Source organism: Pristis pectinata, chromosome 1 (assembly GCF_009764475.1).
Source record: "Pristis pectinata isolate sPriPec2 chromosome 1, sPriPec2.1.pri, whole genome shotgun sequence".
NCBI classification, from domain to species: Eukaryota; Metazoa; Chordata; class Chondrichthyes; order Rhinopristiformes; family Pristidae; genus Pristis; species Pristis pectinata.
Genome location: NC_067405.1, coordinates 72,222,757 through 72,238,632, shown reverse-complemented (window position 1 = coordinate 72,238,632; position 15,876 = coordinate 72,222,757). Strand labels below are relative to the sequence as shown.

Sequence of the window (15,876 nt, the reverse complement as noted above, 5' to 3'; positions counted from 1 at the left end):
TGTGGAGCGGAAGCTGAGAATTTATTCAGAGTTAGATGTCAGTGTATCCATTCTGCCTTGGGGCTCAGCACCATGTCTGGGATGGATCTCACTTGTGTGGAGGGACCAGGTATACTGGGGCCAGCCAGACATGGTTGACTTACTTAGCCCAGGAGATAACTGACCTGGACTGAAGAGATAGATGCTGGAAATTTTTAAAATTTTAACATTGATTTTTAAATTAATTTACATAAATTGAATATGTTTTAAGTAAAATTAATTTTAACAAGATTAATTTTAAAAATTATTTAAATCTACTTCAACTGTTTTCAAGTTCAACTGATTCTGACTGGAGACTTTTCCAGAGCAAACAGTCCCGTAGGGCTGCAAAGTTTAGTGAAGTCACAGGGATCACATCGGTTGGGAAGTAAGGAGGAGTGGATAATATGAGGAAATACAAGGTGTGGGTTGGATCAGACATTTCAATGAGTACAAGTTTATGTATCATAGAGTCTTAGAACTGTTACAGAAACCATTTGACCAATGGAGACACAAGAGACTGTAGATGCTGTAACCTGGAGGCAAAGGGACAGTTGATGTTTTGGGTTAAGAACTTGCATCAGTCCTGATGCAGGACCTTAACCCTAAATGTCAACCATCCTTTTGCCCCCACAGACACTGCCTAACCCGCCGAGTTCCACCAGCAGTTTGTCTTTTTTTTTTGCAATCGTTTGACTAAATTCCATGTCAGCTTCCTGCAAGACCTATGCAGGTGGTCCCCAATCTCCTGCCTTTCCCCTGTAGCCCTGTCGGGTACTATCCCTTTCAAAAGCCAGAAATGAATTTGCTTTCCAAATGCAAACCACCCAGTGTGAGGAAAGCTTCTCATATTGTCTTTGTTCTTCTGCTAATCACCGTAAATCTGTGCATTTCCTAATCCTTCCAAAAATGGGAACAATTTCTATGCATCTACTCTGTAGCGATCTCTCATTATTTTATTCTGGCTTCTGCCACATCCACTCTCAACCTCTTCTGCACAGTGACAATGGTCCCAGCTGTTCTTTCCTCTTGTCCCTCAAGTCTGAAGCCACCGTAGTAAGTCTTTTCTGCCTTCACATCCTTCCAAAACTGTGTCAGCAAGACTGCATGCAATACTCCATGTGCAAAAGAAACAGTGTTTTAAAAACGTCCTTTTTTTTTACTCTATCCCTTTGTTTATGGAGTACATTTTTGTCAAACCATATTCTCACCTCAGAGAGGCAAGAGATTCTGCAGATGCTGGAATCTGGGGCGAAGCACACAAATGATGGAGGAACTCAGCAGGTCAGGCAGCATCTACGGAGTGAGATAAACAGTCAACTTTTCGGGTCAAGACCCTTCATCAGAACTGGAAAGCAAGAGGGCAGAAGCCAGAATAAAAAGGTCAGGGGAGGAGGAGCACAAGCTGGCAACTGATAGGTGAGTCCAGGTGGTGGGGGTGAAGCGGTGGGGCATGAAAAGGAGTGATGTAAGAAGCTGAGAGGTGATAGGTAGGAGAGGCAAGAGGCATAGGGCTGAAGGAGGAGGAATCTGTAGGAGAGGACAGTAGACCATGGAATAAATGGAAGGAGGTGGGGAATAGATGGGCAGATCATGAGGGTGGGGGAGGGGAAAGAGAAGGGGTGAGGAGGCCACAGGAATGAGGGAAAAGAAAGGCAAGAGAAATGGAGGGGGGAAAGAAGGGAGGGATTACCGGAAGTTAGAGAAATTGATGTTGAGGTCACCAGGCTGGGATTTATGCAGCTATTCACCCAACTCTTTCCTCCTGCACCCACTTAAGAATTATGTTTTATTGTAGTGTCCCTAACCTCATTCTTCAGACCAAAATGAATCACTTGTACTTTGCTGTGTCAAATCTCATCTGCCATATGTCCCCCTCACTCCAGCAGCTTACCTATGTCCTCTTCAACCTATCATTTCAACAACCTCAATCCCCAGAACCAGATCCAGCTTTCCTTGTTGCGTAGGATCAGCAAAATTCTCCCAAACACACTAGCAATTCTTCTCCTTCACTTACCCTTTACACAATTACTGTCCAGACGATACTAATGAAACCCCCAATTATCACTACAATATGGTTCTTGCATCTCTCTGCAAACTCCTTGCAATTTTACTTAACTACATCCTTACCACTGACTAGTGGTCTACTGAACATATTCTATAATGGAATAGCACCTACATAGTTTGACCAAACAGATACTTTCCAATAAGTACTATAGAACATCTGTTCCCTTCAGCTCTACAATAGTCTCCTTAATCAATACTGCCATCTCCTTCTTTCCTTTCTCCCATCCTGGCTTGACACAGGCCTATATTTCACCACAACAACATAATCTCATGCAAATATTTGTGCCAGATCACCAACATTTATTACACCATGCGCATTTATACACAAGCACTGTCAAGCCCTCCTGGATCTTCTGGCATCCCCACCTAGTGCTTTATTACTTTGCAACAGACCATTTCTTATCCTAGCGCAGTCATTCTCTCACAACCCTTTCTAATTCCATATCCTGATTCACACACCATCCCCCACAACGTAAGCAAACTCTTCTTCAAAGAGATTGGGCCTCACCAGTTGAGATGCAACTCATCCAGCTTATACTGATCGCCCCAGGAATACAAAGTATTCCTGTCTTCACCATCTATTTAGCCATCTGTGCTTTGCTTCCACTCCCATATTCATTAGCTGGACCACCAGTAGTAATCTATATTTCACTATCTTTGAAGTCCTGTTTTTTCATCTCATTCCGAGTTCCCCAAAAATCCTCTCACAAAATCTCACCCTTCTTTCTACTTAACGGCATTGGTACCAACCTCTAGTTGCTTCACCAGCAATCCCCAGCCGCTTAGAATATTTGGTAGTCACTCAGCAACATCTTTGACCCTGGCACTAAGAGGGCAACATGGAATCAGTGTTTAAATTCATAGAAATGCCAGTCATTCCCCTAATCTCTCATAATCATTGCATTCCTCTTTTCCCACTGTCCCTCCGATACCAGTGGGCCACATCTTGTGCTCTAAATGGGTTCACCTTTGTGTGCTGGTGGGTGAGAATGTTCTTCTGGGGAGCATAGACTTAACTCGTGCTGTGCTCCCCAGAAGAACATTCTCACCCACCAGCACACAAAGATGAACCCATTTATAGCACGAGATGCATTCAGGGAACTCCTGCACTACCTGCCTGATGTTTCTTTTTTGGTTGATAGGCACCCATTCCTTCCATACCTAACACTTAAGCTGCAGGGTAACCCCCTCCTGAAACACCCTTTTTGATATCCTCAGCCTTGTGAAACCATTTCAGCAACACCAACTGCCACTTGAACTGAAACCTAGAGCTTCAAGTTCCTCCAGCAGATTACTTCCAGTGAACGTACTTGTTCTGGTCAAGAGATGCATGTACATTCAGCATGCCACTACTTATCAGACTTCCACCCCAAAATACATCAATATGAGTGATAGGTAGGAAGTCAGCCAGGAGTAAATTGGAATAGTTAGGAAAGGTTAAAAAGAGTACAGAATAGCACTTCAGCAGCAGAGGAACCGAGTAGAGAATGGATGTGACATCTTTAGTGCTGGAACTGATTTGTGAATCTCATCTAGGGTCCAACACAATAAGGTTGCAAAAAGTGGTTCAACTTCAGAAGAGTAATGAAAATGGTGGTCAGGGAACAAATGGGATCCCACGATATTGTTTTCAGTCTTCTCAATATTTAACTGGAAGAAATTTGAACTCAACCTACACTGGATACAGATAGTTCTGCTAATATGCATGTTTCAATAACGTAAATTGGTTATAACGCGACTGATGGATTAAGGAACATTATTTGCATTATGCAGGCCACATCAATTATAGTGCAGTCACGATCGGAAAAACATGTTTAAATCTGTGCTTTTAAGCCAATTATTGTCAGCACTTATATGGAACCTAAAAGATCTGCTTTCAGATGATGTTGCCAAAGATCAGCATATAAATAAGAAATAGAAGAGGAACAAAAAAACAGAACATTGGACGAACTCAATGGATCAAGCAGCATCTGTGGAGGCAGAAAGTGTAAGTTGATGTTTTGAGTCAAGAGCCTGCATCAGGACTGATTTGGAAAAGGAAAGATTGCCAGTATACAGAACTACAGGAGAGCAGTGAGACAGAGGTTTGTAGATGATAGATAGAACCAGACTTGGTGGGGGGGGGGGGGGGGGGGGGTGGTGCAGGGGAGATGATGAGTAGTTGAAACCAGATGGAGGAGTGGAGGGGGGAAGGGGGAAGGGGTATGGGAAAGGTGAACAAAGGGAGAAGAAGCCTAGGTGGACAGGTGAGTGTATGGGGAGAAGAACACAGGGGTGGACTTATCTGAAACTGGAAAACTCAGTGTTCATACTATTGGGGTTGTAAGCTATCCAAGCAGGATATGAGATGTTGTTCTTTTAGTGTATGTTTGGCCTCTCTGTAGCAAATGGAGAAGGTTGAGGACAACAGATCTGTGTGGAAGTGGAAGGAGAGTTAAACTGATATACAACTGGTTAGCTCAAGGTAGCCATTGTAGTAGGACCAAGTTGGAAGAGACGCTGGTGAATCTTTGCCTCACTTGGAAGGCTGTTTAGGTCCTGGATGGTGACGGGAGGAAGTGAAGGGACAGGAGATACACCTCCATGGTATCACGGGATGAGCAGACCAAGAAGTTACAAAGAGAGTGGTCCCTGTGGAAAGCAGAAAGTTGGTGGTGGTGGTGGGGGGGGGGGGGGGGGGGGGGGGGGCGGAAGATGTGACTGGTGGTGGGATCACGTTGGAGCTGGCGGATATGACAAAGGACGATATGCTGGATGTGGAGGCTAGTGGATCAAAAAGGGAGGACCAAGGGAAATCTATTGCTGGTCTGTTTGGGAAGAGAGAGGGGTGAGAGCAGACTTACGGAACATGGAGGAAATGCGTGTGAGGACTCCAATTATGGCAGAGGAGAAGTCATATTTCAGGCAGGAGGCGAACATTTCAGAAGCCTGAAGTAGAAGGCAGCCTCTTCTTGAGGACAGATGAAGTGGAGACAGAGAAACTGAGAAAAAAAGCATGGTATTCTTAAAGAGATATGAGAAATTCTGCAGATGCTGGATGTATCTGGAGCAATACACAAAAAGTGCTGGAGGAACTCAGCAGGTCAGGCAGCATCCATGGGGGGAAATAAACAGTGGAAGTTTTGGGCCGAGACCCATCATCAGGACTGGAAAGGAAGAGGGTAGAAGCCAGGGAATAATCCCTGTTCCATCTGGGGAGAGGTGGGGTGAGAGTAGATGTGCGGGAAATAGAGGAAATGCACAAGGACTCCATCAACTATGGAAAGAGGGGAAGCCGCATTTCAGAAATTTCCCCAAATGGAGACCAGAAAAGCAGGGTATTAAAAAAATCTAAAATTAAAGCTATGTTATTCAGGAGGAGATGTCAAGAAGCACTTCTCCACACAAAAGGTCATGGAAATTTGGAACATCACCACATTTCATAAAATGCTGAGGCAAAGGGTTCAATTGAAAATTTCAGAACTAAAACTAAGAGATTTTTTTTTGTGAATATAGAACCAAAGCAGGAATAGAATGAAGATATAACAGGCTAAAGCAATAGACCCATGCCAATTCTATCTTCCTAAGGATTGCTTTGTTTCCAGTAAAACTCCAATAATCTGCTATTCGACGATCTAGAGATCCAGATGGTTTGGCATCTGACTCACCAGGACCCCGATTCCCACACTCCCTTCCACCCACCAGGACCCTCGTTCCTGCGCTCCCTTGAAACTTAACAGGTTCACTGGAACATTTATCATTCTAATGTGTAACATCTTAAAAATAAAAGTGAACTAAAAGCGTATTGGTGTGTTAATAGAATAACACCCGGAGAATCTGCTAGTTTATCACCAAAGCTCTCAACATATCAGATTAATAAAGTTTACTGTAAGCTGCATTGGCAGGAATCGGAACCAGGTCAACTAGCCATCTCCCTCCTCAGCTGGTTCCAAGATAAAACAAGCAAAAGAAATTCTCACTTTCCTGGGAAAAAGTGAAGTGCCAACCAGGATAAGCTCTATGAAAGCTTTACTTTATTAATAAAGGATATAAACATTCACCTGCACACCTGAAGCTCTGAGCTGTGAGCCCTTTCTCCACTGCTATCACCGTCAGAAGGCTGAGAAAGCTGCTGGTCACAGAGTACCGTTTATTCCTCCGTGTCTGTATACCTTCAGAATTTGTCTCCTTTGCCCGCAAGTCCTGCGATGAAAAGTTGTCAGAGCAATCGGACACTAACGTGGGGTCAGTTACAGCCTTGATTGCCTCAGTCCACTCCCGAAGCTCTTGTTGTGTGTCTGCCATAAGAGTGAGCACCTCTTCAGGAAAAGCCACCTTAAGGCGGGAAGCAGAGCCCACTGCAACTTCCAACTGAACAGCAAGGCATCGATTAATCTTGTAAGACATCAAGGGCTCCTCAACTAGGTCATTAGTTTTAAAGTACTTTAGTTCGCTCTGGCTAAGGACAAAGGTGTAAGAGTCCCAGTGATCCTGAGACATCAGCTTATGAAGTAATCCAATCCGAATTGTGCCTTCTGTGGGTAGGGGAAGGGTCTTCGGCTGAATTGGTTCGACTTGGCAAGTTCCAGGACGCCAGCCAGGAAGCGGTGCCTCTCGGGTTCCATTTGGCAAACCCAAGGTCTGTGGCTGACGCAAGGCATGCATTCGTTCCAGAAGCTTCTGCCTCCAATCTTCAGCCTCCCAGCTGGAACGTGCTTGTAGTTGCAGCCAGGCACCATTGGAAAACAGGATCTCCAGGACCCGATCACCGGAACTGGCTGATACGGTGATGCTTTGGCAGCAGCTCAGGTAGTACACACTGCACAGATGGCAATCATCCCCAGCCTCTGCGCTGTACAAGCACAGCTCCCTTGGACAAAGCTCCACGTAGCACTCTTTCCACGAGCCGGCACGATCCTGTCTTGTCACCAGACTTCCCTTCTTCAGGACTTGGCGACTGGGTGGCCGAAGATCTATGGGGTTGAAAGACAGAAAAACTGGTGCTGAGCAGATTCATGCCTTTAAGACCTCCAGAATTACCCAGTGCATGACTGAATTTCCCATATTCTACTCTCTGTACTGGCTTCCTGTGCTGCTGCATCACCAATTTGCAGTTTTCCATGGATTGTTCCCTTCTAACTCTACAAATTTATTCAGCGTGCAGACTTCCAAGATCTCTATTGTTCTCCCATTCTCCTACCTAGCTCATCCAGTTTCCAACACCTCACCATCGATGGTTCTACCACTTTCTGATTTGGTGCCAAACAATGGAATTAGTTCCGGTTCTCTCTCCATTTTTGCTCTACAATGATTGATAAAACATACCACTTCGATCAAACTCTTGGTCAATTGCACCAATATCAACTGTACAAAATATATCCAATCATGCCCCTGTGAATTCCTGTGGGATGTTTTACGACGTTCATTACAGCTGTGTAAATGCAAGCTGTGCTGCTTTTGAAAATAAATCCAAAAATCTATGCACTACTTCATTAGAAGGACAAATTCTGATAATTTATTGCATTCCAATGTAGAAATAGATCTGCGTACATAAAGGCAAGGCAAGTGATGCTAATAACAACAGTATTTTTTTGTTCGTTCTCACAATCAAAATTGAGCATTCTCTGCCTCACAACAAAAACACCCTTCTGCAGTTGGAGACACAAGAGACTGCAAAAGCTGGAATCTGGAGCAAAAAATAAATTACTGGAGGAACTCAGGGTAAAGCAGCATCTGTGAGGGGAAAGGAATCGTCGATGTTATGTTGTTGAGACCATGCATCAGGATTGAGAGTGGAGAGGTAGGTAGCCAGTAGAAAGAGGAGAGGGGTAGGGACGAGAGAGAGGCTAGGAAGTGAAAGGAGGACCGAGGAGGGCTGAAGGATGATGGGCAGATGGAGCCAGGTAGGGGAGGAGAGGGAGTTGAGTTGGGAGACAGAGGCAAGTGAGTGATAGGTGGAAGCAGACGAGGAAAAAAAAGGCAGATGGAGCCAGGAGTGAGGATGGGAGGATGAAAGTGGAAACAGAGGCTGGAGGGTGATAAGCAGGAACACAAAGGCTACCACTTCTGCAATCTGATAAGTCAGGAAGGTGACCCTTCTGCACTTTCCCTGTAGCGTTTCCACTCCTGCTGTAACTGTGGCCTTCCCCAAGCTGTTCAACTAACAACAAATGAAGGGCTACTTTTGTGCAACAAATTAGTGATCCCAAAAGTATGTCAGAAGTCATACACCTTGTGCCAATAAGGAGAGGACTTGCAGCGAGTCGATTCAATCTCGTATCTGATGGCCCAAGATCAATACTTGTTGTCTGTTTCATTGCTCTCTTTCTGCCTCCCTACGATATATGGCTTTTCCCCCAATTTTAAGTTTGTAGATCAAGATCCAGTCGAGCAGAAAATCCAGATCTGTCAGTGTGGTGATGAGGTAGTTCTACATTATTGCAGGCATTGCTTTACAATATTAAACTCAAAGATGCCTTTCTTCTAGTTTGGCTATGAAAGATCCCATGGACTATTTTGAAAGAGAGTACTGTCCTGGTCAATATTTATCCCTCAGTCAACATAACCAAATAACAGATCATCTATCTCACTGCCTTTTGTATGAAAACAGGCTGCCACATTTCCTGCATTAAAACTGTGACTAAACTTCAAACATAAATGATCTACCTTCAATCGTAAGGCACGAAGTAGAGATGTCCGCTGATGATTGCGCACTGTTCTGCACCATTCGCAACTCCTCAGATAATGAAGCAGTCCACAGCCAAGTGCAGCAAGACCTGGACCGTATCCAGCCCTGGGTTGATAGGTGGCAAGTAATATTTGTGCCACACAAGTACTGAGCAATGATGATACCCAACACCATTCGCAACTCCTCAGATAATGAAGCAGTCCACAACCAAGTGCAGCAAGACCTGGACCGTATCCAGCCCTGGGCTGATAGGTGGCAAGTAATATTTGTGCCACACAAGTACTGGGCAATGATGATACCCAACAAGGGAAAATCTAGCTATCACCCATAAACATTTAATAGTGTTACCATCACTGAATCCCCCACTATCAATATCCTGGGGGTTATCATTAACCAGAAACTGAACTGGAGTAGCTATATACACAATGTGACTACAAGAGCAGGTCAGAGGCTAGGAATCTTGCAGGACGCAACTCATCTCCCAACTCCTCAAAGCCTGTCCACATCTACAAGGCTCAACTCAGGAGTGTGATGGAATAATCTCCACTTGCCTGGATGTGTGCAGCTTCAACCAACAGGACATGTTGGTTGAAGCTGCACACTTGATATGCACCCCATCCACAACCATTCACTCACTCCGCCACTGAAGCACAATAGCAGCAGTTCGTACCATCTACAGGACACACTGTAGCAACTCACCAAGACTCGTCAGACAGCACATTCCAAACTCATGATCTCCACCAGCTAGAAGGACAAGGACAGCAAAAGCGTGGGAACATCACCAACCTCCAAGCCACACACCATCCTTGACTTGGAAGTATATCACTCACTGTCGATGGGACTCTCTCTCTTACAGCATTGTGGATATACCAACAACTCAAGGGCTGCAAAGGTTCAAGAGGCAGCTCACCACCACCTTCTCAAGGGCATTTAGGGATGGGCAATTAAATATTGGCTCAGCAAGCAAAGCCCACATCCCTTGAATGAATAAAAAATGATTGTATAGCACTTTGGGATGCTTTTCAAATAATATTAGGATTTTAAGTGGAAATGTTGATTCATTACTACCAAGTGGACAAGTCTTAAACCAGGATCCATAAACATAGTTATTATGAAGGAATGCAGGAACACCCATTACCTAAAGAGTGGTTAGAATGTGCAAATCACTACTACATGGAATGGTTGGGAAGAACAGAATAATTGTAGAACAGCACAGCACAGTATGGGTCCTTCGGCCCACCATGTTTTGCCAACCTACAAAAACACCTACTCCATGATCAATCTAACCCTTCCCTCCTACCCAGCCCATAACCCTCCATTTTTCTTACATCCATGTGCCTATCTAAGAGTCTTTTAAATTTCCCTATTCTATCAGTCTCTACCACCAGCCCTGGCAATGGTTTCCAAGCACCCACCACTCTGTGTAAAAGAAAAACTACCTCTGACATCTCCCCTAAACTTTCCTCCTCTGACCTTAAACCAATGTCCTCTGGTATTGGCCATTGCTGCCCTGGGGAAAAGGTGCTGGCTATCCACTCCATCTATGCCCCCTTATAATCTTATACACCTCTATCAAGTCGACTCTCATCCTGCATCGTTCCAAAGAGAAAAGCCCTTGCTTGCTCATCCTTTCCTCATAAGACATGTTGTCTAATCCAGGCAGCATCCTGATAGATCTCCTCTGCACCCTCTCTAAGATATATTTAAGAGGGAGCTGGGAAGAGAACAAAAACTGGTGACTAATCTCACTACTTATTATGGAGTACAAGGTTCTATCCAAGACCATTGCTAATTGAATCAAGTCTGATATGGAGCAGGTGATTCACCTGGATTAGACATGTGCCATAACCAGCAGGAAGATCTCTGACAGCCTGTACTACCCAAGGACATGATCACCTAGGTGCAGGGCAGCAGAGTGGACCTTTCCCAACTCAGCATGGACCAGGAGAAGGCTTTTGACAGAATATCACATGATAGACAGGAGGATTTGGAGTGATTAAAAGTGAATGGAATCTGAAATTGGATATGACTGCTCTACACAGACATTAGTAGTGCAGTCCATGCAGAGAAATGGAGAGCTTTCTGATCAAACCTGGAGTTAGGCAAGGCTGCCTTCTGTCCTGTTTGTGTGTGGTATCGAAACCTTTGCTGAATCCATCAGGAAGCATGTGGGCATAACATTGAACATTACAGCACAGTACAGGCCCTTCAGCCCATGATGTTGTGCCGACATTTTATCCTGCTCTATCTAACCCTTCCCTCCCACATAGCCCTCCATTTTTCTATCATTCATGTGCCTAAGAGTCTCTTAAATGTCCCTAATGTATCTGCCTCCACCATTTCTGCCAGCAGTGTGTTCCACGCACCCACCAGTCTCTGTATAAAAATCTTACCTCTGACATACCCCCAGACCTTCCTCCAATCACCTTAAAATTATGCACCCTCATGTTAGCCATTTTCACCGTGGGATAAAATCTCTGACTGTCCACTCGATCTATACTTCTTATCATCTTGTACACCTCTATCAAGTCACCTCTCATCCTCCTTCGCTCCAAAGAGAAAAGCCCTAGCTCGATCCACCTATCCTCATAAGACATGCTCTGCAATCCAGGCATCATCCTGGTAAATCTCCTCTGCACCCTAATGCTTCCACATCCTTCCTATAATGAGGGAACCAGAACTGAACATAATACTCCAAGTGTGGTCTAACCAGAGTCTTATAGAGCTGCAACATTACCTCGCGGCTCCTGAACTCAATACCCCGACTAATGAAGGCCAACACACCATACGCCTTCTTAACAATCCTATCAACCTGCGCGGCAACCTTGAGGGATCTATGGATGTGGACGCCAAGATCCCTCTGTTCCTCCACATTGACAAGAGTCCTGCCATTAACCCTGTATTCTGCCTTCAAATTCAATCTTCCAAAGTGTATCACTTCACACTTTTTCAGGTTGAACTCCATCTGCCACTTCTCAGCCCAGCTCTGCATTCTATCAATATCCTGTTGTAATCTACAGCAACCTTCTACACTATCCACAACGCCACCAACCTTCGTGTCATCTGCAAACTTCCTAACCCACCCTTCCACATCCTCATCCAAGTCATTTATAAAAATCACAAAGAGCAGATGTCCTAGAACACATCCCTGCAGAACACCACTGGTCACCGACTTCCAGGCAGAATACGCTCCATCTACAGTCTACATAAGCGGGGTGACAATTCCAAGCAGGGGAGGCACTTGGGTTCAAGCCTCCCTGTGCATGGATGATGTCACTATTTTCTGTTTAGATCCACTGCTGATTGATGGAGACCAGCTTGAATGGGTGCTGGGGCCCAAAGTGAATGGCAGCAAAAACAAGGTCTGTTCTTTGGTAACTGGTTTGACTGATCCTTTGTCCCCTTCAAATGTCAGGTCCATCTTTCTGAAGGTGCTGGGGACCTGGCTCAGAGGAGCCAGGGCACACACCAAGAATTGGGTTCAGTGTGTATTGAAGATGAAACAGTAAGAGGAATTAGGGGAGCGGCCAATTCTCTCTGAATTGTGGGAAAAAGCCTGGCCATGAGGTGCAAGATGCTCTTGGTGTTGCTGTTACTAACTGAGGGAAAAGAAAGTGTAGAAAAAAAAATACAAGGACTTGCAGGGCTGACAGAGTGGATTGAGCTTTTGCAAAGCATAATTGCTAGCATGGACTAATTGGGTCAAAGGATCTGAATGTCTGCAATATATTCTTTGCAGTGAAAGGTGCTACATAAATGTAGGTTCCTTCTTTTAGTTACACAGTCTGAGACAACAGTTGCATAGACTTCAGACCTTGGGGATTATGGCTTTGGGGCATGAGACGGTAGATGTCGAGATGGTTCCATCTGTGGCAGAGTCTCGAAAAGGGAGCATTTAAAACTGAGCTGGATGTCAATTTCTTCTTCCAGAGGGTGGGGTGGCGAATAGCTGGAATTTTTTGTCAATAAGATTGTGGAGGCTGGATCAAAGAAAATTATAGAGAATACATTTTTTTTTGAAAGATTGGATAATTCAAGGCTATGGGCCACTGGCAATGGAGAGGCGCTGAGGCCTGAGGAAAATCAATCATGATCATATTGAACAGCAGGTAGCCTTGAGGGGACAGGTGGCCTATTCCCTCATGTTCTTTGGTGCTTTGCTTAGTTGCCTATATACCATCCAAGATTATTTGTGCAGATATGCTGCCATTCCTTGTCAACTGCAGCCCAAGTGCCAACAGTCTCCAGGCCATCAACAACACAGCAGCATTTTGTTCATAAGCCAAACAGTTTGCAAGTTGGAAATGCTGCTGTACACAAGTTGGGCTTTCGTAAGCTGGGGAGGATTTGTACACCCGATACATGCAGCAGGTATTCGCAGAATATTGATCAGGCTTGGGAAGCCTAGCTGGTCTTTCCTTCAAGCTGTACAAGTTGTAGCTTCCTAACCTAACTCGGCATTGACTAGAGGTCAATCACTGCATTTCCCCACATCTGTATGACATGACAACAGTCGCCAATTCCTTTAGCCTTCAATTAAAACCTCAGGTTTTGTTTACTGCTTGTATCTGGTGATTTTATAAAACCAGCTAGAGGATCTTGCCTTACCTAGCACAATTTGTCAAATGAGAACAAGGCTTTTAAATAACTACGATTAATCAAATATGAACATGTAGCATTCTGGAGAGGACATTGTGTTTGGGTGAAAGAAACAGCACAGTCTTGATCAGCTTAATGATCTCTTAACTGTACTCTCCTACAACTCCATGAAGTGACCCGTGAGGTTGAATGAGTGTTTGAACCACTAACATTGCTATTCCATCACAAGTTATTAGTTTTCACATTTCAAAGTTCAACTGCAAAATAAAAATGTTATTTTTATTGTGGGTGCATGGAGCACTCCTATCACTCTCTTCTCCCCCCTCCACTCATCCTCTCCTGTCCACATGTTGGCTCCAGGTCCAGTATCTCAGTCTTTAAATCCTTAGCCTTGTGCTTAAGTTGCTCCACCTCTCTCTATCTCCACAACCTCCTGCAACTCTCCAACCCTGCAACATCTCAGTGCTCCTCCCAACATTGGCTTCATTTGCAAGCCTAATTTCCGAGGCCAAATGACAAACAGTACCCCAAGCTCAGGACTTCCCTTCCTAGACTTCATTCTGCCACTCTCTCTGCCTTTACAGCCAATCCTGAAAACCTACCTCCTTTGATTTGATTTGATTTCTTTATTAGTCACACATACATTGAAACACAGTGAAATGCATCTTTTTGCGTAGAATGTTCTGGGGGCACTGAGCTTCTGGTGTTCCAACTTTTTTATGTGGCCCAGTGACTGTCTGTGAAGCATTTTGGAAAGTGTTCGGTTGTTTCTGCTGTTACTAAAATTAATTTCCACTCTTTACAACAATTTATTTACTTACTTAAAAAGGCAAAATGCTCCCAATAAACATCAGGACCATAAAATATTGCTCTCCTTTTTCTACAGAGATGGAAACTAATCTCTGTGCCTTGTAATGTGAACAAGGGCTCCTACTATTCATTACTGCCTCTCATACTTAGAGTATTACATTCAGCAGACACACTAATCCCCTATTTACTAGATAATAGGTGTATGTTTTGTTACTGCACTTCTCCTATTAATCCAATAATATACATGCTCTTATTTTTCACTCTGGTACATTTCACTTGGCTGCAGATGACGGTGGACCTGTTCTCTTAACCACCACCCCCCACAGTTAACTTAATGGCACTTCAAGAGATCTATATTCAGCCAGACCAACAACATGGTCTCTGAATGAGAGAGGTCCGAGGTGTCCTTTGTTGGACAAGATAAACCCTCATTCTGCATATTTTTCTACCTCCACAATTTGAGATGCAGCTTCTGTCTATTTCTCCCTGACACTCACTTTCCTTAAATGAAAAGGGAAAGAAAGCTGGAAAAAGGTTTTCTCATTTAAAATTAGTCATTGTGCAGTTTCCATACAACGTAGCAAAACCAATAGCAGCTTATTTCCTTTTTTTAAAAAAAAGTACATTTTGAAGGGATTAACGCTCAATTTGCTTTATTTAAAAAAGTATATTGTGAAAAGGTAATTCAAGTGAGCAGTATGATATGAACACGTACAATTGCAGTAAAACTCTGATAATCCGCTATTCCACTATTTGGAAATTCTGATGGCTCATTATCCGAGGTTTGCCACACCTTCTGTCTGCTGCTGGAGCCTCAGTTCCTGCACTCCCCATTCACTCAGCGAGGCCCTGGTTCTGGTGGTTTCTTTAAATTGACCTGGTTTTGTTGCTTGCACTCCCTTGAAACTTACCTCGTTCTGTTTCCCACTTACCAGGACCTTGTTTCCCATGTTCCCTTTAAACTTGCTAGGTTTTGCTGAAAAAATTGTTATTCAATAGTGTAGAATCTTAAAAAAGTGAATTAAAAGTGTGCTAGAGTATTAATATGATAGTCAAGAAAATCTGATCTGATGTCTGATAGTCAAGAAAATCTGCTAGTTCAGAACCAAAGTGAGAGTATAATAGTGCCAGATTAATGGAGTTTCACCTGTAAAGACTAGTCCAGCATGGCTGCAGCATCCACAAGGCTGGAGCATTGTGCCAAGGCACTTTGCGATCCCATTTCCTCTTTTCCTTCCAAATCCCACACCCTAGCATCACCGCAATGTCTCAGCCATGTAATCTCTTTTAGGAGAAGCAAAATGAAAAGCTCAGGGAAATAAAGAAAAATGTTCAAGAAATTCCACTTCCTCCAAAATCAGGTGCTCAAAACCAGACCTGGAGATCCCATGGACTACAAAGCAAAAACTGCAAATGCTTAAAATCTGAAATAAAAACAGATGATGTGGGAAACATTCAGCAGGTCAGGCAGCATCTATAGACGAGAAAAGCAGAGTCAATGTTTCAGCTTGATGACTTTTCATCAGAGTTCTGGACTCCTGAGTAAGATTGCATGGACTAAGTATTCTTTTGCTGTGAAGAGTGAAGCGGACTAGCAGGATGGCGAGTGACAGATCAAAACCCAAATACGAATAAGGAAGCTGATGGTTATGCATTTGTTGAGTAAATGTTTTGAAGGATGCAGAACTATAGCAGGGACAAGATCAGCCATGATC

At 44.0% G+C, this 15,876-nt stretch overlaps 1 protein-coding gene across 6 annotated transcripts in view; it reads right to left on the bottom strand.

The window, feature by feature from the left end:
• plekhm3 (pleckstrin homology domain containing, family M, member 3) overlaps window positions 1-15,876 on the bottom strand; it is a 111,047-nt gene that overhangs the window by 75,849 nt on the left and 19,322 nt on the right. For all 6 annotated transcript variants that reach the window (XM_052028805.1, XM_052028803.1, XM_052028799.1 and 3 more), the window contains one exon: window positions 6,126-7,037. In XM_052028805.1, coding sequence (XP_051884765.1) covers window positions 6,126-7,037 — 912 coding nt within the window. The remainder of the gene's footprint in view (window positions 1-6,125; window positions 7,038-15,876) is intronic.